This window comes from Hirundo rustica, chromosome 10, assembly GCF_015227805.2.
Source record: "Hirundo rustica isolate bHirRus1 chromosome 10, bHirRus1.pri.v3, whole genome shotgun sequence".
NCBI lineage: Eukaryota > Metazoa > Chordata > Aves > Passeriformes > Hirundinidae > Hirundo > Hirundo rustica.
Window position 1 is genome coordinate 9175437 of NC_053459.1, and position 22723 is coordinate 9198159.

The following is a 22723-nucleotide window of genomic DNA, read 5'->3' on the forward strand; positions in this document are numbered from 1 at the left end:
CTCCCAGAGAAGGGGGCACATGGATTAAACCCAGGAGGTTTTAATCCATATTCAATCTAAATATTTTCACTGACTTGAGTTCTGAGCGTGGGGAAGTAATGGAATCATAAATAGTTTCAATATAAAAAATATTCTGCTAGTCAGTCACTTTAGAAAAAAGAGACACAAACAAATAAATCAGAGCCGTACCTTGCTATCTCCAGCTCCAAACATACTTATATAGTTGTTGACCATCTTGAACACAAATCCACGATCCATAAATGTAAAACAGCGCTAAGAAAGGGGGAAAAAAGAATTACTGTTTTATAGAAAAAAATACATGGCTTCAGCTACCTGGCTGATCCCTTTGTGTCACCTGTACACTGGAATAATGTGCACAGATGAGGTAAGTCTTAGGCAGGTCAAAGAACATCAGGGACTTGGTGAATCTCCCTTGATTGTTCATTTTCAGTAATAATGAATTCATCAAACTTTTCATTTTCACTGTGTCTGCAGCCTAAAGTAACCACCACAGCGTACAGTGCACTCGAGAAATCTTCCCTAGCGGCCGTCACTCCTGTGTGGCAGCACTGCATCCATCCCTGGAGGTGGCAGGGGATGGGAGCTGAGCTGAGCTCCCCCTCAGTGACAGGGCAGGGGCTGGTGAGGAGCCACAGTGCTCACTGTCTGAGCGATGTTCGCTCAGTACAAAGTGTGACACCACATCGCTTTATGATGAGGACACAGCTCTTCCTGACTGGTGGGGCTACATATTGACAGAAGGTGTAAAGGTTTTGAGGGCCTTGGTTCTGCAGTTACTGACGTGTTTTCCTTGCAGAGTCAGCCTACAGGGTAGAGAATGCAATCTTGAATTCCCTCCTTCTCTCCAGTTCCTGAACTCTGCAAAACTAGCAAAGCCTTCTGCTACACACATTCAAACATGATTCCTTGATTAGTAACAATTAATCCACCCAAAGTCATTCATAATTACAGCATTTAAAAAAAGAGTATCAGCTCAAGTCTAACTGAAGTTGCATTCCTTACCAAATGTTTTACCCATTTGAATATAACATAAGAATCTGAAAAACTTGAAACTTTTGACTCTTTAAAAGCATAGACAGAAATGAATTAAAATTGCTTTAGAGCAGATTTACATGAAGCTTTTTCATCCTCAAAGACCAAAGGCCATAGAAAACTCAACAATCAGTCACCACTGAACTTGCAAACTGAGCCATCATCCACTCAGAATTGGTTTTACCTCCTTTGACTAGACTAGTCTGGAGTTTGTGTTAAATATGGGGAAATAAGTGCACGTGCTGCAATGACAGAACAGCTCACCTTGAGAAATTTGGCAGTGCTGTAGTTTGCATTCCTGGTTTCCTCAAGAGCATCTCTGTACTTCCAAACAACATGGTCTGCTAAAAGCATCACGAGTGTGTCCAGCTCAGTTTGGAATGACTCTGGAAACCTCCGAGTTCGAGAAACCTAAGCAGGGAATACATCATCAGCTTAGGAGTGCATGATGTTGCACATCAAACATTCAGGCCAAGAATAAAGAAAAAACCACAGGGCACTCAACATAGAAGAAAATATTCCTAGAGTTCCATGGATCCATTTTCAGAACAAACCACAAACAGAAGAATCTGGTTCATAGTAAAGTGGGAAATATGTCTTCAACCTATCCTCAATATATCTTTGTACAATCAAGAACAGGTTTGAGCCTAGCAGGTAATATAATGTTTTTGTGGGTCAACCAAATATTTTACCAAGTATCACAGGATTTATTTTATTGACCAGTCAAGCTGTAAAGTTCAAGTATAAAGTTCAAGTGTACTTGCCAGGATTCTGCATTTTATGTTTTCCCTAAGAGATTTTGTGTATAAACTTACCTTTGTTTTGTTTGTATCAACCAAGTGCTGAGCCATTGATTTTAAGATGACTGCAAAGAAGAACCAGGAATGCTGTTCAAAAGAAGGAAAAGAGTTAATGAATATTGATTACCTGATAAACACCTTATGATGCGTTACCACTCCTTACAGATGGACTGCATGTAATGCACAGTGTTAAACACTATGTGACACATCAATTTAAAAATCTGAGTGCCATGCATTTGAGTAACACTGGATCACATCCTTAAGAGACATGAAGCCATCTCAGACATTTTGTCACTGTGACTTTTTGCCATAAGGAGCCTCCAAGCGCCACTCCTACAAACTTCCCATTCCTGCTGAGCACTGTCTTCATGGTTTGCTTGCAGGGAACTGGCAGAAAGGTGTGCTGCAGAGAACCTCAGAGAGTAACCTGCCTTGTGAGTCCCATCAGATGGGTAATTTGGCACAAATAAGATGGTACTTGAACAGAGTGGTTCTTCAAATACCGTTTGAAATAGTGAATAGGTACAATACAGATTAATATCTCAGGATATATGTGAAACAAATACACTCCAAAAGCTTATACATTGAAAAAAAAAACCCAAACCACCTCACAGCAAACCCAGCCACAAGCACTTTTTTGTAGCCCAGGATTTTTGCAGGTTTTCTGCTTTTTTTCAGATTATTTTTTGCTAATGGCTCAATAAAAAAAATTAGAACTGGTTCATTTTAAACAGGTGATCACATTTTTGCCTCTGGGAAGTCCTGGGCTGAACTGTGTAGCTCTTGTACCATAACCCAGAGACTCGGGGACAGACCTTACAGATGTATGAATTTCATACAGATCAGCATTTTCCCTGCAACTTCCAAGTTAAAATTAAAACAGAGTATCTTAAAAGTAATTGCCCACATCATACTGTGTAAGAATTAGGTCTCAGGTTCTGACTGAGCTGTAACAGACAGGAAGAATTTTATTATGCAAATCACAGCATCTTGAGGTACGTGTTATGCTGACAACCTGCAGCAGCTCTGCTAAGTCTGACTGTTGAATCACTGCAGGATGTGATTTGCACAAAGGTCATACAGGGAAAAGGAAGAGGAGAAAGAGATAAGTGAATTTCAGGCAGAAAACCAGCAGTGAAATTACAAATGTGCTAATTCAAGCTATCATTCACCTTTAAAACCTGTTTCACAGTTACTTGTTCATTGGACTTCAGCAGACCAGTCATATTCTTGGCCAGTTCCTCATGGACAGTTCTTTCATCAAATGATTTGGTCCTGAACACGTACTGAAGAAGAAAGAGAAAGTGAAATTTTTCAAAATGTGCAATAAAACAAATACAAAAAAGCCTCAGTAGGAGATGATAAGTTATTTGTGTACAGTGGTACAGCTGACAATCTTTGCTGCCAAAGATCTTGAGTGAACAATCCATTCACATGAAGTTTGATTTCCAGTATTGGCACACCACTGCTCCCCTACAAAACCTCCGTTTTAAACACAGCTTCTTGTTGACTTCAGCTTAATGTGACTCAAGAGGAAATTCTGCTTAAAATTAGCACTGTGATTTACTTTTCAATAGCTGATAGGATCCTGACACCTTTCAAGCCATTTTCACCTGGGAAGAAAACAAAAAGCAAGCTGAGGAAGTGTGGAGGGTTTTCCACCCACCTAGTGCAAGTCACATTTCACCTGCTCCTTCCTTCCAGAGGTAACAGCTGCTCGGAGCTGGTGACAACTCTTCATCCTGAAAGGTGTGGAGCACCCACTGCAGCTGACTGATGGGCAGAACTGAGCCCCTTGTACAAACTGAGCCCCCAGAGGAGGAATTTACCTACCAAGTTGCTAGAAACTCATAAACCTACCCCAAGTATTCAACAATTTAAGCTAATCATTTGGTACCACCGCACCTCCCCTAAAGCAAGAGGACTGACAGGGCATCAGCTGGAATCAAAAATCTTTTCAATACAACCAGACTGGCAAAAGAAACAAATCTCTCTTGGAAACATGTTATTAATATTCAGCTTTGTTTCCACAGCAGATGCCATAAGCTTCTCCCTGTGCAATTTGGCACTTCTGGGTCCAGTTATTTAAGTCAGTGTAATTTCATATTATTGCTGCATTGTGAGTCACTCTTATTCCCAAAACAGCATTTCTACAGTAAGTATTTGTTTCCTTACAGCTGGAAAACAAAGAGATTACCAGTTATTGGGTTTTGACTGCTGCTGGAAATGAGAAAACAGACCAAATGAACTTATGGTGTGAATTAATGATCACCTGTAGTTTCTAAGATTATTAGCTGGTCATGTAGTAGATATCTACGGCAATTTTGAAAAATTATTGAGTAGAAGACGTTTTAATACCCATTTAATTACCTACATTTACGTGTGACATAGGTTATTTATTTTGGAGCCTGGAGAGCTCTGCTGGACCTCAGCAGAATTCTGAGGGGTACTTGAGACTAAAACTGGGGTACTTGAGACTAAAACGGAACTACTCAGAGGCTGAGCTGCATGACCTGTAAACACATACATTCATAAAGTAGGAAAGTCAATCCATGCCATGCAAATATCAATCAACAGTTGCCAACACTGAAATGAAAATGTTTTCCCATTTAGCAGCCTAATTCCTATAATGTTTTCGTATTTCTACCCATGAACATGCTAAAGTCTCCAGTTTATCAGGAATGTATTTGCTTTCACTTTATTCCTAAAGTGAAACACCCCCCTCCAGGCTTATGTCACAAGTACTATTCATCATGCACAGATGAAATGTACTTCCTAAGAGCCACTTGTTGCACACTGAAGCAGGATGTCATTACAGACAGCACTCCACACAATTGCTTGTCTCTCATAGTTTCTTTCCATGACCTTGGGGTATCTCTCATTGCTATCACGATCTCCATTAGTTCTGTCACCAGCGACCAGGGCAAGGCAAGAGACAGAGTGATGGCAATATCTCCTTCAACTCTTTGAATCCCTTAAATTCTCCTCTATTCTGCTCTTTGAAATACACAGATAAATCAGCAAACATAACACTCAAAGGTATTACAACTTTCTCACTACTGAGTCATCAAGCATGACTATAAGAAAATCTATCATCCCTCTCCACTGCAATTAAAAGAGAGGGAAAACAACAAAGGCAAGGGAAGGGAGCAATAAGTGTAACACCCTTAATGGGGTTCACTCATCTATGGATATTCCTGTCCATGCCAGTAGCTGCAGTTTGTGCTTCTGCCTAAAAGCACTGCTTCATAAAACTCTCAGTTTATAAAGCTGTTACCCAAGTGTATTGAAGATGAGATAGCTGCTGGCCAATGGCATTATTCATATTCATTTAATGGATGTCCAACTGATAGAGATTACAAGGAGATTATCTTTAAAGAGGCCACCTCTTTGTTTTTTAAAGTAATACTACAGATTATCCAGAAGTAGACTCCATACACAGTACCTATCCATATATATTCTAGTCTTCAAAACAATACAGAATTAAAAAAGGCTGAAGAAACAGGGAAAAGTCACAGGTAAAACATAGATGGCCAGATATTTTATAGTGATAAAACTCATCACAGTCAAGAGCAGTGCTGCAGACTGCAGGCAGCATCAAATATCTCTCACTGGTATCTATCTAGTTGGAGTTTCATGATCTTTCATTTTATCTCCCCCTTCCCTTCTCTCAAACCCTGCACAGTGGGAAATTCTCAGTTTAGCATCATTTCACAAAGACTGACACTAACCCTACACTCCTAAAAGCCCAGTGGCAGTACATTTGCACCAGGTTTTGCTTCTAAAGTATAAGTTCTAGCTATCAGCTGAATGCACTGCAGCTTCTCCCTCCTGTGCTTGCTCAACTTGATGTTCTATGGAAAAAAAAGCTGCAGCAGCAGAGACCCGAGCAGCTGCTCGCCCTCAACAGAAGAGTTTCAAAGTTTCATAACCAGAGTCTCTCACTGGCAGAAAGTTATGATGCAAATGCAGAAAAACCTACAAACAAGTACAACTAAAAGTAAACAGGAAAAAACCCCACAAAACCACCAAACTCAACCCGTCTCTCCACGAAGTATTAACAATCCAACACCGGCCATACCGTCACGTAAGAATTGATGCAGTTGTCTAGTTGTTCTTCGTGGCACTTGGCAACAATGCTGGTAAGAACTCTGCAAGATAAAAGAACAAAAATTGAGCTATTTTGTGTCATAAGGCAGAGAGTCTACCTGATACTCACACTGTCCTGTTCTTGTAAGCCCATGTAAAACAGCACATGAGGGATGTGATCCAAATGATGAATAATGTGCAAAATCTGTCCACTGGGAAGAGCCAACCATTTCTTGGGCTTTCCACTTGCTTGGATCGTGCTGTTACATCTGCATTTGCTTAACGCTGCACCCAGTGTTAAGGATAATAACTGTACTGTTACCACAACAAGAGAAAATATCAACTAACTGAACTTTATGCAGGCCTTGGATACTTAGGGATAACAAAAATTAGAATACTTTCATGAAACAGAGAGGCAAGAGCAGTTTTCTCCAGGAATGCTATTGCTAAGCTCTCTCAGGTCTTTGTGATTGTGCAAATCCCCCGATACTTTGCTTATCTGGCAGAGTTCATCAAAGACAAGCACAAGGCTGGGCTGCAGCCTGAGCAGGTCCCTGTGCAGCCCTGTCTGCTCACGTCCTTGGACTCAGCCCCAGCACAGCACCCTCAGCACTGCACAGAAGGGAGAGATGCTTGGACGGATCACACACAGGCTTGGGGATCAGCAACAGGGAAGAAAATTGCCTCGATCACACCAGCACTCACTCTCAAAACATGAACTCCTACAAACAGCAGGAAACTGAGGATTCAATTCTGAAACTGAGAACTGCAGCAAAGTTTTCTCTTCAATTTGTACACGGACCATCTTTCTTTGAGATCATCCTGTTCCAGAAAACACAAATCTAGGCAAGAATCCTTTGACGTGACCATATCCTTTCCTTTTGATTATTAGGAGCTCATTTCTTCAGGATAGTTAATATAGAAAAGACTGCAATTTTATAACCTTATTTTTATGCTGAAGAATTCAGGGATAGGCATAGTAGCAGTATGACTAAAATAGATTAATAATATGCCTGACTGTGGTCCACATACAAGAACTCCTTTTGAATAGCTTGGTGATTTCAGTGACTTCTAGCAATTCTTATTATTGGTTCCAAAAGCTTTCTAAATCCCTTAAGTATTTTTAATTTATCTGATTTCTTGCTGTTAGTAGGAGAAGTAAAACTTGTAGCAAAACCCAAAAGCTATGACAAAATTAGTTGTGCCCATTCTGATCTTTTAACCTTCATTCTGATTTGAAGCTGAAATGAGTTCTGGCAAAAATATGACAGAGAAATGATGACACGACTGGGCCCCCAGACAAGTAAATAACCATGAGCATAAAAGGAATAATGTTTTCTCCACAACATATAAGCCAACCCATGCTCTCATTCTGTTGTGGTTGCTTTTAGTAAGTTCAACACAAGCTGCTTGAAGCTATTCAGAACAAAACACAGTGTGTATATATAGGACACGTCAATGAATGACACACACGCAGCAGACATGCATATTCCCCTTGGCATCAGCTCTGCCAGCCCAAAAGACAAGACACCACACATGCAAGAAAAACACTGAGAATCGTGGGGGGTTTTTTATTAGTTTGGTGGTGGTTTTTTTGTTTTGTTTGTTTTGTTTTTTTGTTTTTTTTTTTTTTTGGCGGGGGCAGGCATGTGTATAGTTAAAATTTGAAGCATGCAAAAAAAAAGTCATCCTTCAATTTTTCCATCTAATCATTGAAACTGTATTTTAAACAGCTGCTTCTTCTACAGCATTTTTCCAGTCAGTTAACTGGTGCTGAAATTCTACCTTGGGAGACAATTCATCATTTTCTCTAAACTTAACATCAGTTGATTTGCTGGCCAGAAAGGTGTCCCCAAAAAAGGTCTGTGGCCTCTCCCCCTTTAAAAACAGCCTGCAGTGATGAAATCACACACACTTGTGAGGAAAGGATCTTTTAATCCTAGTACCTAGCTGTGGTAAAACTGGACTGGGCCCCGAAAAATGCCATGATCCTTTGATAAAGCATATTGAAACTCTAGGTTTCTAAGGCTAAGATCTGTTCCTTTAAGTTTCCCTAAATAATTGTTCTTCAGTAACGGATTCTGAAGTAAAATCTCTGGGAGGAAAGAAAGATTACTGACAGCAGATCAGTCTAACAGGGTTGCAGTTGTAATTTTTTCCTACTAGTAGTATTGTAGTCCCCATGTTTAGCCGCTGGAGGAAGTACAACAAAAACACCGCTATGGCCACAAGTAAATGCAGCGCAACTTTCTGCCCTCCTGCAGAGACCAACAATAATAATCTCACCAGTATTTTTTTCCTGCTGCCCTGATTAACAGCATCAATAAAGACAATTTCATTTTGTGAGGGGTGAGAGACTCAGCAAATCATTGCAGTTGTTTGCCCGCTCTCTGGAAAATGCTTCTATTGCTTTTCAGTTATTGTTGATATATTCTAATTAAAAAAGGCCCCTGAACGGTGTGACCTGGTTGTTTTACTCTGCGCTGGATGCAGCAAGATGCTGAGCTCTTCCTGTGCTGAACTCCACATCCTCAGAACCAAACATAAACCAAAGATGAAACCCAGCTTTGTCAGGAAGCTCTTAGCCGCTCAGGAACGAGACCTTTCTCTAGAATTGTCTCAGGGCAGACAGACACGTCCACCATGGTCGATGATTTCCAGCCACGTGATGCCAACACTCTTGCATGTGCTATTTGCAGAGCCCAGTGCTAAGGGGAAGCAGCGTTCTCACCTACTTAAGTCTAAATGTCATAGAGCAGCTACAGCTGGACTAACATCTGCATTTGTGCTCCTGAGTGGATTCTGTACATCACACAGGAGTTATCCAGATACCTGGTCACAGCTGTTGTAACCTCATCATCACTGTTCTGCACCAAAACCCTGAAGAGCTGGTTCAGGACTACAGGAAGAAAATTCATAATCACATGGATCTTCTCAATCCTTAACAGATTCTGTGAAGGAGGTAAGAAAGAGAGACTTTCAGTATAAGCAATGAAAGCTGACAGGTGCCATGCAGCTTTGCTGCTTCAGCAGGTAAAATGCAGCACAGCCACTGGTGTAACTGCAGGAGAAAAAGAGATCAACTAAGTAAAGAACCAGCTCCCCATGAAACTTGTTTTAAATATGACCATCACCACAACTGTAGACATTGTTCAATTTTCAGAATTACAGTATTTTGTGCTATACTGACTTAAGGGGAAAAATAAAAAAAGAGAGAAACCCAAAACAATTTTTATATTTCAATAAGGATACTATTGAAGTGCAATAAAAGAGGTCAACTATTTTCAAAAAATGCATTTTCTAGTATTTTTAGAAAAACTTTTTTTAAATGCAGAGATCTGATAAACTCAACTTGTTGTGGCTAAAATACTTTTGTTAAAAGCACAGCAGTAAAAATTAGTATTAACACGCTAACCTTTTATTATCTTTTCTAATCGTGAAAGATATTGAACTTTAAATAAAAAATCCTTTGAATTTCTCATGGGTTTTTATTTCAGGTATTTCCAAATCCTTCCAGAACTTCTAACAAAGGTACTAGCAGTTTATAAATAAAAGCAAAATACTCTGGGGAAGATTAATTAGTCTCTGGTTATATTGCATAGTTGATTCCTTGTTGCATACAACATTGTTTTCTAATAAATTCACTAGATTATTTTTAAAAGGTAAACTACAAACAGCAGATAAAGAACGGTGAAATTCTGGTGATTCAGACAACCAGCTTACGGTCTAGAAAATTGGGAAGTTGTTATGGATTCCTAAACTTTGCCCACTATGTTCAATGGCTTTCCAAAAATAAATTAAGGACTTAATTCTGTAGAGATATTAGTCTAAATAACACTGATGCTTTGATTTATGAACACACACCTTAATAATTTCTTTAAATCAAGACTGTATTTGAAAACAAAGCCACTCTTTTCAGGTCTGCAGTTTTTAATAAAAAACAAACAAACATCTGCAAACAAAAGTAGTGGCCATCCTTATGGATTTGTCCAGAGAAGTACCATGATTTATTGGAACTTATTCTTTGCTTATTAAAGAAAAAACCAATCTCTTCCCAATTAGCTTGTATCTGATTAAGGGACACTCCTACAGGAAAACATCACCAGTGAAGGAAAGGGTGAAAGCACCTGCCTGGTGGTGACATCTAAAGCCCCAAACACCTGCTGGATTTTAAAGAATGCTAAAGGGAAATATAATAAATGTCATATGCATGATGGTTCAGTCAGTTCAGAGATGGAGCAGAGTCACATCTGCCTTCAGCTTTCTTGCTTATCTGTCTGTAAATGTTCCACAAGCCCAGTGCACAGCAAGAACTCTGGATTTCAGCAGTCATGTATAGATAAAGAATTAGGGCCTTACCCATACATGCTGCTCTAATTTGCTTGTCATACTCCTCACAGTTTTTAACCTCTACTGAATACAGGCACATTCAATGCAGCTCTTGCTTCATCTTTGCAGATGTTTTCGGGTTTCAGAACTTGAAAGGCATCAAACACCCTTGATTTATACACACCAAATACCCTGAGCAGCCCTCTGAATAGCGTCCAGGTTTTTAGAGGAGGTAAGGATGGAAGTTATTTAAGGCAAGAGAGGATTATCAGGAATACTGCAGCCCTACAGGCTACAGCTCCCTTCCCCAGACATTTCTGGAGCAATATTCCCTTATCCTCGAAGGGGATCTGAGCTTGGGCACGGGCTGGATCAGCAGAGCTGCTGGGGCAGATGCAGCCCTGCTCTAGATGAGAAGGGATGGGAGGCAGCTGGTGACCAGCCGTGCATCTGTCACACCAAGTGCATCTGACTGGAGCTGTCACAGACCCTCTGCCTCCTGGAAAACCTGTGCCATGGTTAGAACTCTGCAGTGGGGGATCAGCTGAGACAAAGCCCTAAACACAGTTGTGTGGTACAATTTGTGTCGCAGGTTACTTTACCTTACAAGAATTGATAAAGTCTGAGGTAGGAGTCTGAGACAGATCTTTTTCCCTTTCCTGGCACTGATGGAAAAAGTTATTCAGGTATGGATCCTAAAATAGGAAACATTCACATTAATGTCTATTATAGATGATTAGAATTTAGTGCCAGAAATTGGTTGCAGCAGTCACCCATGACACCCATGAACACACTTGGTCACCACCATCTTATACTGGGGTCACAGAAAGAAAATCAATTTACTGAGTCCGATCCACTGGCCAGCACAGCGTGCTGAATTCCAGGTGCTTTGACAAATCCTTTTTCACTGTCGTGTGTGATTAATTTTGTCCTCACAACATAAGGGGTTTCAAAAGCCAGATTTTTTTTTTCTTTCCGGTGCTTATAATTTATTTTCTTGCTGTTTAAACTGATATTTCACAATTTCTCTATTGGTGTGATCTTAAACAATTTTTCTTTTTTCCTTGAATTCTGTATCCTTTAAGTATGTATTCCATCACTGGCATCTTGCCCTTCTGCACTGAAATAGTCTTTAAATGTTATAGAAACAAATTCATGCATGATATTAAAACCCCTTTCAGACATTCCCTGACACTTTCTGTGTGTAAGCAGGTCAGAGCTAAGAACAACGTTGGCTTACCTGAGTATTCACTGTTGATACAACGAAAGTAGAGACTCTGAAAAGTGGTTTCCCACTGTCTACCCATTTTATATCACTGCCAATCTGCTGTTAAAAAAAAAATACAACAAAAAATATTTTTCCACCTATTTCCTACTTACTCAAGTTTGCATCAAATTTCCAGTGCACAGCTTTGCACATGGGGCTGCTGTGCTTTCACAAACACCATCACTGCAATACAAACCCACTTTTCAGCAAAAGACCAATGCTACCATTCAAGGGACCAGATCCTGCCCCACCCTGTCCTCATGACAATAGCAAAACAAACACAAGGAGGCAGAAATAATCCAAGCTGGACTGGATCAGCAGGAAAATATGATATCACATCACAAAACTAGAGAATGAATCATGCCTGTGCATCACATCAGCTGGAGAATGAATGTCATATGGCCTGAGTTAGTGAAAAGAGCTCTTTTTGACCACTCTGATTCACATTTTGAGGAGTTAGACCACTGTAGAATACATAAAATACACTTTTTCCACATAGCCCTGTGAATCAGCAACGTAGGACACTCATTTCAGAGCTGCATATATTGGTTCCTATATTCAGTGATGTGCAAATGAACATTCTAAACCAGAAACCCTATTTACCACTTACACTCCCCAGCAGATGCAAATGGAAACCTGATCTCCTGAAAAGCACCTGCAGATGAATGCTCTGTGCCATCTGAGTAGCAGGGAGGTGTGGGTGATTACCTTTGTGCTGGCTGGCTCCTGGAGGCTCAGGTAGTTGGGGGGAAGGCTGCTGGCCACTGGCACGTGGTGCTCCTGGGAAGCCAACTGGGCATCCTTCAACAAGGGGAGCCAGGCAAACCCCACTGCGCACAAGAACAAATAAGTGGGACTCTTTGGAAAAACAAGCTTCTAAAGTTTAAAGGAAGGCAATAACATCCAGCCAAAAACTTTGAAATCCTTATTTGAATGTACATAATGTATATTTATAATTGAAAGTAATTCTACTACAGGTACCTGGTGTTTCCAGAGCCTCTTTCTTTTTGGCATTAGCTTTTGCATTTATGTCACAGGTGACATGATAAAATGAAAACAGAATGTGGTGTTTCTTATGGAGTTGAGTGGGAAGTTCAATTTTCACCTGAAATGTAAAATGTTACACCTCACTTTAGTTTAAAAATCAATTAAACCAGGCATCAGAGATGGGTTAAATGAGTGACATCTCTCTACACAGAGGTCTGAGTATAGCCTGCCTTTACTGGATAATGTTTGCCCCAGGGTAAGAAATACTCTCTTAAGGAAATTGTTTATGATGATTATCTATCACTTTTACTTAAAACAGTTTTTTCCACTTTGTCTTGTGGACGAATATTTTCATTAATGATGAAAGAGCATAAGATGAAAGAGGACAGAGCTAAAGAGTGGTGGACTCTGCTTAGAAGTGATCACCTGCACTTTAGCAGCCATAAATAGCCAGCCCCATGCTCATATTTTCAGATGATCAAACTAAAACTAAAAGAACATCTCAGCTACTGCTTCATCATCGTTTCAGGGCAAAGACCAAGTAATAAAGGCTGACATGAAAATTCACTTTTAGTTATAATTTCTGTTCAGCCTTAAATCCCCTACCATGCCATCCATGAAATCCTACATACTGGTTTTCAGGCATTATTAACCTACTGGAATAAAAATACACACTAATCAGAACATGTTATCATAAGGACTAATAAAAATGACTCTTTGCTCTTGTGAGCTGTGATGAAATTTACCCAAGCTAATCCTACGCTAAAGTAAGGGTTAGAAATCATCGATAAATGCTTCCAGTGTTAAAACAGCTTATGGGTAAGAACCTTCTACCATAAACACAAATATAAAATGGGCATCCAGAGACAGAGATTAAGACAACTTTTTTAACATCCTACATTCTTTTAAATTCTGCACTTGCTTTACTAGGGACATTTAGGATAGGTGCACACCTCTACCAGCCAAATTGGCGATTCACGTCCAAATTCAGCTCCTCATTCAGGTTAAAAGTAGTCTCCCCAAACCAAGTGGCTCACTAGCATGACGTGAAGGACACTTCTGGATGTGTTAAATCCCAAAACACATCTTGTAAAGGATTAGCAAGGAGTCAAAATCTCTGAAAATGTAATGCTTTAAGTTCCACCTCAGTTCCTAAACAGGAATCTTCAAATTGATACTTCACGTGTAGTTGTACATCATCTCTTGATCTTGCATCAGCAATTTTATCAAAGTAAATTTTTACTGAAAAAAGGAAATTGTACTGACTATGAGAACAGTTTGGAAAATGCTGGCTATAAACTCTATGCTCTTTGCCAGTCTTATCACTACACATGAAGCAGCAGTGGAAAATCCAGAAAGGAGACTTGACATTCACAAGCCATCAAATACACCAGTCCCTGATAGGGTGAAATTAAGTTCACCTGCAGGAAGCCTGGGGAATCAACACTTGGTCTTGGTGAAACACGAAGAAGCACATGTGAGTAACATTTGGCAAAGGCCACCATTTGAACTACTCTATAGCTGCATCCTCAAAAGCACCAGCTCAAGGACCTGCTGCAGCCACCACACGTCACTGTACATTCTGTTCACACCACGGGCTCAACAAAAATGCCCCGATGCAGATCTTATATGTCAGAGAGGGATTTGTTCTGACACTTGGCTCCACACTTCACCCTAACGTTTACTGTTTCCATTAAATTCAGAGATGCAGCTGGACCCTTAATGTAATCCAGACATGCATTTTAGAGAGCTGCACTGTTCCTAATTAATTCTACAGCATCTTAACTGTGCTCAGAACATCTTACAAAAGGAACAATTCACTGAGTTGATTTAAGAAGAGAAAACAAAACGTGAGACTGCATGTCAATCGACACAGCACAGCCCTTCCAGATACACAAGCAATGGCAACAGAAGCGTTCTGTACAGGTATTTTTCTGTCTCACTGGCAAACATTTAATGAAAGAAAGAGCAGACTGACCTCATCATAGAAATCAGGATTCTGGGAATGATGTAGCACAGCAGTGTAGGCTGAGGTTGTAAATAAGGGTCCACCTGGCTTCCCATAAATACACTGATAAAAGGAACATGTTTTCATTACATTGGGAAATTCTGCTGAAGATGCTAGTATTGGTATATCTAATATGCATGGACATTTAAAACAATTGTCATGAAAAATTGATCATTACTTTATCAAATATTAAAAGAAGTGTTTTAAGTGCTCAAATCTGGATTTTTTTTATACACACTTCCAGTAAAAGTCCATTGATTCTATGAAAATTACCCTATGCTTAATTAAGCAATGCAGACTCCTTAGACTTCTTCCTTGCTGTTATCAATTTCAGAGTTTTCTGCAAAAAGCTTTACAAAATCTATTTCACTTTTATGCAGTTCAAGACACAATACAGTGCTTTTACTGACTTTTCAATGTTACAAAACCTATCCCTATTAACAATCTCTTTTCTGGCAGTGACCTGTCTGGGCACTCTTGATTACTGAGTAATGGCAGCTTAATTTATTGCTGGGAAAACTAGACCACAACTGGACTATGCAACAGCCCTTGGGCAATGGCAAAGTCCTTCTAATTTTGTGCCTCACTCTTTTCAATCAAGTCTCCTGAGCTCAATGAGAAACGTAGGATAAGTGATAAATTCTAGAAAAAGCAAGCTGCACGGTAAAAAATGGCTCTGTTCTCTAATATTATCTCATTTCTCCTCCACCAGTCAGAAGGCTGGCACTGCAAAATGGAATCACTATGAGCAGCTGGGATGTAACAGAACCACAGTGCAAAATCAGAGGGGTGTATGACAACATCCACTCTTGAATTGCTCTGGCTCAGTATCACCCTTATTCCTGGATTTTACAAGTAATGTCCTCAGAAACAGCACCCTCTGAATATACTCCTCTTGCAGCTCACCTTGAGTGGCTTTGCTCCTTCTTCATCAGAGCTTTTGAACTCAATGCACACTGTTATATTCCGTGCCTGGAGAGACAGGAGCATATCAAAGCTGACATCAGAAATGGGGTACCCATAAAAACTCAGGTAAGCTACAGAGCTGGGACAAGGCCTTTTCAGAATCCAAGAGAAACGTGCAGATGGTGTATCAATATTTATAAATGTCTGTAAGTCTCAATGATATCACTAGAAATAAAATTTCCATGAAAAAAGCAAAATGCAAGCCAATGACTGTGTAGAAGCAGATTATTAAGTGACCAGGACTTATCCATATCTTGTCCTTAATTAGTTTCCATCACCATGGAAACACAAGTGGTACCAGGTTTCATTTAAGAACTACAAACATTATCTAGATTAATTTAATCTGCACACATTATGTCATTAATATAAAGCCCTTTTGAAAATTGTGAAGAAGGTATTACCACGTTATCTCTCTTTGAATCACTGTTACAACTTAAAGCTAACCCATAGATTCATTAAAATTGTACCAGTGTTTTATGATTGCAAAAGCTGAAAAAGAGCCAACTCAGTGACATCACCACTTTCCTCTCCTTTATAAGTTCTTCTTTATTCCTAAAAGAGCTCATGCAGGCCCCTGCTACCCCGTGTTGTCCTGGATCAGCCACATACTGTACCTTGTTGAAGTGTTTTTGGCTGTCGTACTTGAGGTGTTTTGGATAGATGTATATTTGGTTCTTGTACACCCTGTAAGGTCGAGAATATTTTGTTGATTCCTGCACAAACTCTTCAACTTCCACTGTAGGTTGATGCTCCTTTATATTATGGAATGGCTTGATTGGAATAAAGGATGAAGTTACACAGTCTTCAAAAGAAAAGAAAAGAGTCCCATCACATATTGTGTTTATTTTTACTGTCTTACTACTAAGAACAAGTAATATTGAGATGGAACATACAAAATCCTGCCTTAATTTATGAAAAATGACTAATGCTGAGCTGCCTTAAATTTACACACTACCTCAGAGCAGTGGCAATATATCATCCTTAAACGATTTCTCTCACTTGAATTAAACTGTACAGCACTGGTAACCTCTTTTGACACCCACAGTATTTGGTGACATTTGATGGTGTAACAGCCCCATTGGTATATGGACAATTTCTACAGAATGTACTGAGGGATGCTGCTTCTAATCAATTTTACAGCTCAACAGCTCATTTAAGTTTTTCTATTATCTAATAACATAATAAATAAAATGAAGAAATGAGCAGTGTAGCACTAGATCAAATATATGATGCAATTGGGATAACTGAAATCAGATCAAGAAAGAGAAGATGAAAATAAGCCCTCTGTCACTGAGCCTGGAAGAGATTAAAACTGGACAGACAATACTTTCTCTTCCTATACCATTAAAGCAGTGAGGCATTTAACTTCACAGGGAACACAAGCTGAGAGGGGCCAACAACTTAGGGATGTCCAGAGCAACCAGAACTATTTATGGGAAAAGCCATTGGACAGACCCTGCCTAAAAATCCCTTCCTCTAGTCACAGAATAATTCCCAGGAAAACTCTACCAATACGCTGTGAGGAGGCTGGAAGAAGCTTGTGATCCCTCACATACACCATGCCAAATTTTACTTCCTTCTAACCTAGTACAAGAAGAAATTGCCAGTTTCAGAATGCTGCAGGTGCTCTGCAACCCAGGCAGGCTGGGGAGAAGTGGCTCCAGGCCAGCTGCAGCAGTGTGGTTCCTTTCCTCTCTTTCACAGACACTGAAAACTGGGCTCTATCTGGCCAGTGTGGTTCCTTTCCTCTCTTTCACAGACACTGAAAACTGGGCTCTATCCGGCCAGGTACGTGATGAAACAAAGAGTGGTGCCATTAAATGACAGAGAATCAAAACCACTCCCCTGCATACACTTTCCTACACAGTGGACACTTTTCTCAGAAGTGTCTCGAGGTGCAATTACGGATGGAAAGCTTAGGACAATGTCCTATTTAATTAAAATAATTAAAGTGGAATCATACTTGGATGTTCCAAAGGAACGCAATCAACTGCAATGTCCAAACAGCCAGGTATAGTCTGTATTTTGCTAATCTTCTCTGCTCTGCAATGAGATAAATGAAAGCATTTTAGAGAATTAGAACAGAGATCATAACATCACAGAAATTAATGGAAAATGAAAAACAGACCCTTATTTAAGATATGTTAAACACATTTAACATATATCTATTGGCTATTAAACTCTAATCAAGTGGAACAGCAGAAATAAAATATGATTTGGTTTGTGGTTTCTTTATTTTTTCTTAGTCTCACTCCAGCCTTCTCTTTGCAAGCAGTGTTATTGTGTAAAAAAGAAAAGAAATGATGAAGCGAAATTTATGAGAATTAACTGACCTACTTTTACTTTCTAAAATCTGAATGAACTGAAAGGGATGCAATGAGCACTGGGATGAGAGGAGCCCACAGCATTATGGCTTCTACAAGTGCCATACTGAAAAGAGACCAAGACACATCCCTTGTGCCCGAGCAATTTGAGCAGTGCCAAACCCACGATGCTAAATCTCTTTTGTCTGGGAGATGCTTTAGGGACACAAACACAGCAGTGGTGACACTAATGAATAGTCAGTAGAGTGTCCTGACCAGTAACAGTAAGGTGGCACAAGAAGTTAAGGACCTAATCAAAGCCCTGCAGCTGGCATTCAATCTCTCTGTGATCCCTTTTTTGTATAAATGGAACAGAAGTTATTGAGATTAATTCATTTTTAGGGCCATTTAGAGTAGGAGAGACAAGGAGAAATACATGGTTCAATTCTTATGTCACTTATCCAGTATAAACACAGACCCTGCTCTAGGATTAACCTGATTTATACCTGCATGGAAACTACCCAGCCAAACCTCTGTTCAGAAATTTACAGGCTGTAAAACACTTGGAGAAGGTTTTTACTTCTGATGCCCATTCTTGAGTTTGCAATGGAGATTCAAACAAGAGCAAGGAGTTGGGAAACTCACGAAGATTTTGTATCTCTGTCACAGTTTGTTTCTTTTTTTGCTCTTTTCCCACCACCCCCAGCCCCGAGATAGTGTTGCATACTTCACCTGCATCTCCTCTGATAAAAGCTGATTTAAGCAATCACTATTTTTAGGTTATAAATACATTTATTTTAATGTTCCAAATGACGTTTCAATTTTCCTGGAAAGTCCAACCTCAAGCACTCTTTGGCAGGTAATAACCTAATGTGAAAAACACTAATGTAATATAATTTAACATGGCCACTTTGGCACACTGTGTTAAATGAAGGAAAAAACCCAGCTACAATCATTCTGCACAGCTTTATAAAGCTTCAAAGCAAATTAGAAACTTTTCCTTACCTTCTGTATTCTGCTATTAGTTTAATTAAATCTTCCATGGAAATCTTATTGCTTTCTTGCCTGAATAAGGGTGAGAATCGGGAGTCTCTGTCAACATTTCCCTGATTATCTTTAAACACTGGCCTATAAAGAAAGAAAAATGACATTTATAAACACTCATCCATCCATATGTATGTATATATATATTTGAGCATTTGAAATTGTCATGCAATCTTTTAACAAGGTTGTGATATGAATTCTTACACGAATTCATGGCCTCTCTGCAGATTTTCACCCAAGAGAGCCATGCCAAACTTTATCCTTGCAGAACAAAGGCAATTTCAGTTTATTCCATGTGCATCCCCGTCCTGTAAAGACCTCAGCCCTGGTTTGAGCAAGAGCCTCTCACCCATCATGGACATGATTCCTCACTCCAACAAAGAGACTGATTCCTTATTTCAAGGAATCATTTTGAAGAATCCAACGCATCAGTGGGTAGTTTCATCCATAGGTAATTTCATTCAAGAAGTTATTAGCCAAAGAAAATCATTAAAATTTTAAACAGTGGAAATCATAGCTAGCTGTTAAATCTCAACTACCACCTCTTACCACATAAAGGAACACATGCTTTAGAGAACCAGGTTAGAGACCTCAGTGAATGTTCCTGGGCATGGATTCTGCCCTGTGCCTTCCAGGAGCACAACACCAACTCACTGTGGCTTAGCATTCCTTCACAAAACCAGTTTGTGGAATATCAACTAAATTTTTGATGACATTGTAAAGGAGCCAGAATGAAGGATGCCCAATGAATTGGAAAAGAAGGATAACCATCTATAACTGAGAACAATAAATATCAGCTGTTGTGTGCGCAGGAAGACATTTCCAGACATTTCCATTCCTGCTCATTGACACTTGCAGGATTTAATTAAGACATTCCAGTGCCCTCTGTATATCCTCAAGGGTCACACACGCTGGCTGGACCGGATAATGCAACAGCTATCCAAATTAATGGACCTTGGATTCAACTGTAGTATGAAAAAACATTGCTTAACAAAAGTAAAATGTTCTTGACACTAAGTGCTGCTCTGTGAATCATTTGGCCAATCTTGCTTCCTTAATTTACTTCTCTGTTCCACTGCCAGTGAGAAGAAGAATTGATGCCAGGACAAATTGTTGCCAGATGCAAAATAATGAAGCAAACCTTTGGAAGAGGATCCCAAGAATAAGTATAAATGCACCGTTATCTTAACTTAATTAACTGAGAGAAGCATCCCTATCTCATTTCTTTGCAACTGTCGAGAATGATCAACTCTCTTCTATCAGATTTCTACCTCCAGCTGTTGGAGGGAATAAGGCCGACAGCAATACACCGTGTCAAAAAGCTTACTAGGGAGAAACCAGACCTCATTTCTGGCAGCCACCACTTACTCTACAAATCCCATTAAAGTGCTGTCCGAATAAAGAAAAAGGAAAGAAAAAAGATTTAATAATTACTACAGTATTGGTGACATTATATTTCTTGGACTCAGCAATGCTTCCTCCTCCAGACTAACAGAGAGGACCAAAACACTGGGTGAGTGATTTCTGCTGTGCCACTGGGCTCTGCAATGTGATGCTGAGCAAATCCAGGCTCTGCTGGAAACCATTAACACCAAGCAAACCCCTGCTCAGTGCAGCAGGCTGTAGGGGCACTCACCAGGGAGGGCTGTGGATGCAGGTGGAAAGGAAGCTGGCAGTAGCTCATTCTGGTATTGAGCACTTCCTTCCAGGAGGTTCATCACGATCCTCAAGGTATCTTCAAACCCAAAAGATTCCATGACTGCCTATTCCTCCCCTCTGGTTTGGAGTCAGAAGGGCTTTACAAAGTCATCCTGCCTACAACCACTGCTCCAGAGCATCAGTGCTCCCTGGTTATCCCATGCTCTGCCTCTAGGACTGGTCTAGCAGTATATCCCCGCCTAAATAACGCACCCAGGACAAAATTAAAGGCATGAAACCACTACAAAACAGGGAAGCATTTTTATCTCTCCGGCTTACACATAGTCTTCCAGTTATATAAAGTTTTTACAACCACGAGTAGTTTAGATGTCCATTGAAAACAAGATAACCCCTCTTAAAAAGTGTTTAATGCACTGGTCAAATTGTACTGATGTCTCCTCCGTTCCCCAGGTTCATTAAATCTGAAGAATTTCCAGAGCAGCAAGTATTGAATGTGTTACAGCAGCAGTTAAGTAACTGCAGTCCCATGTTTTGCTACACCCCTACAGGTGGAACAAGAGTGCTCCATGTCACAGGGAACATACTGAAGGCATTTGAGAATGACATCAAAACAAGGAAATGCTTTCAAAAGTTCTATAGTCCAGGAGTTCAATATTTGTCTAACACATTAACAATGTGCCTTTAGTGCTGGGTACCTATTTTCTGAGGTAAATTAATAAGAAAAATTTCACCAAACTAAACTCCTGAAGAGATTCTAGAAGTAGTAATTTAGGGGAAAGCAAGTTAATAGATCACACTAAAAAAACTGAAACATCATCTCAGTACTTAAGTGTTTATATGATTCCGCTCTTCTGACATTGTTAGCTGATTGTCCACAATCCTAAAAGCTCGTAGAGCACAGAAAACCTACACATTTGAAGAAGGTTACTTTTGAAGTAACTGCAGCTACTGGAAATCAGTGCAGGCTCAGTGCCTTCAGCTACCCCAACCTAGGGCAGCTGAACCAAATCAACAGCGGCACAAGATGCTGAAGGATTCCAACATTAGGCTCTAAAACATGATGTTTATGAGGGTGGAGAAGGTTTGAAGGAGTCAGAGTGCAAAAATTAATCTCTGTGAATAAAGTTTCCCCCCACATCTACAATATGTAGCTGAGGCAGATATTTGCAAACTTTGGCAGGAATATGAGGCTCTGACACACTGTAACTCTAACACACACCGTAATTATACCTGCGAGAGTACACACACACCAGATTTCCCAGCAGGAACTCAGGGAAGAAGCCTGAGTCATGCTTTTGAGCAATGCTAACAAACTGGTGCCACAGGAGCTAATTAAGAGTTTCAGTCATGTGCGATACTCAACTGTCAAGAGTTTGGCTTGCTGCGTGCATACGTAAAGATCGCACTGTGGCCATCTGCAACTGCTTTAAGGAGGGAAAATTTCCACACAAAAACAGGAGCGTGGTTAATGCCAGAACGAACTAACTGGAAAACACATTTCCAAACCCAGGGCTTTGCTATTTATCATAGCCAAACCATTTCTTTCCCCCTGTAGTGCGATAGCCTCATGTGGAAATTTCTATTTTCAAGCTGTGAAAACAGAAATAGATTTTATACTTTGCTTTTTACCAAAGTCAGACCTGAGCAATGTTAATACACAAGCAGACGTAAATGAGTTTGGAATTTGAATTTTCTCAATGCACCCCAGCTCAACAGGTATTTGTGGGTCTCCCTGCCTCACAGGGATAGCAGCAAGACTTCCCTGGGGTCTGTTAAGGCTTCCCTTAGGCAGAGCAAGTGCAGAGCTGCAGGCACAGCTCTGGGCTGAGGCACACACCATGGGAGGCACTTGGGCAGCACAGCTGTGCACACACAGCCCAGCAGCTGAGAACCAGAGGGGCACAGCCCAAATCCTGCTCCTCATCATGAGGCAAAGGATTGACACTTGGAGAATCCTATGAAAAGAAAATACTCTTCTTTCAGAATGAGAAGAAAACCTTTCTGTATTTTATTTCTGGCAGGATTTGCTCAAGCTGTGAAAGAACATTCTAGCCTTCTTTATACCCACAAATGCCTGGCCAGACTCTGAACCAGTTGAAATCATCAAAGATAGCTACTGCAGCAAGGGTTGAGTTGCAGAACCTGTCACTGATGGTATTGCCACAGAGCACAGGCAGGCAGGGTTAAAGGAAGCTTCAGGCCAGTCTGGTGCCAAGCC

The 22723-nt window shown here is 40.1% G+C and overlaps 1 protein-coding gene across 11 annotated transcripts in view; it reads right to left on the minus strand.

The window, feature by feature from the left end:
• DOCK10 (dedicator of cytokinesis 10) overlaps positions 1 to 22723 on the minus strand; it is a 142803-nt gene that overhangs the window by 32235 nt on the left and 87845 nt on the right. For 10 of the 11 annotated variants that reach the window (XM_040073825.2, XM_058421871.1, XM_058421868.1 and 7 more), the window contains 15 exons: positions 18808 to 18930; positions 17463 to 17542; positions 16114 to 16301; positions 15440 to 15505; positions 14504 to 14596; positions 12520 to 12643; positions 12247 to 12368; positions 11512 to 11598; positions 10874 to 10966; positions 8775 to 8893; positions 5935 to 6004; positions 3026 to 3139; positions 1869 to 1940; positions 1318 to 1464; positions 190 to 273 (listed from right to left, as the gene is read on the minus strand). In XM_040073825.2, coding sequence (XP_039929759.1) covers positions 190 to 273; positions 1318 to 1464; positions 1869 to 1940; positions 3026 to 3139; positions 5935 to 6004; positions 8775 to 8893; positions 10874 to 10966; positions 11512 to 11598; positions 12247 to 12368; positions 12520 to 12643; positions 14504 to 14596; positions 15440 to 15505; positions 16114 to 16301; positions 17463 to 17542; positions 18808 to 18930 — 1582 coding nt within the window. The remainder of the gene's footprint in view (positions 1 to 189; positions 274 to 1317; positions 1465 to 1868; positions 1941 to 3025; positions 3140 to 5934; positions 6005 to 8774; positions 8894 to 10873; positions 10967 to 11511; positions 11599 to 12246; positions 12369 to 12519; positions 12644 to 14503; positions 14597 to 15439; positions 15506 to 16113; positions 16302 to 17462; positions 17543 to 18807; positions 18931 to 22723) is intronic. The other variant, XM_058421864.1, reaches the window with a different exon arrangement.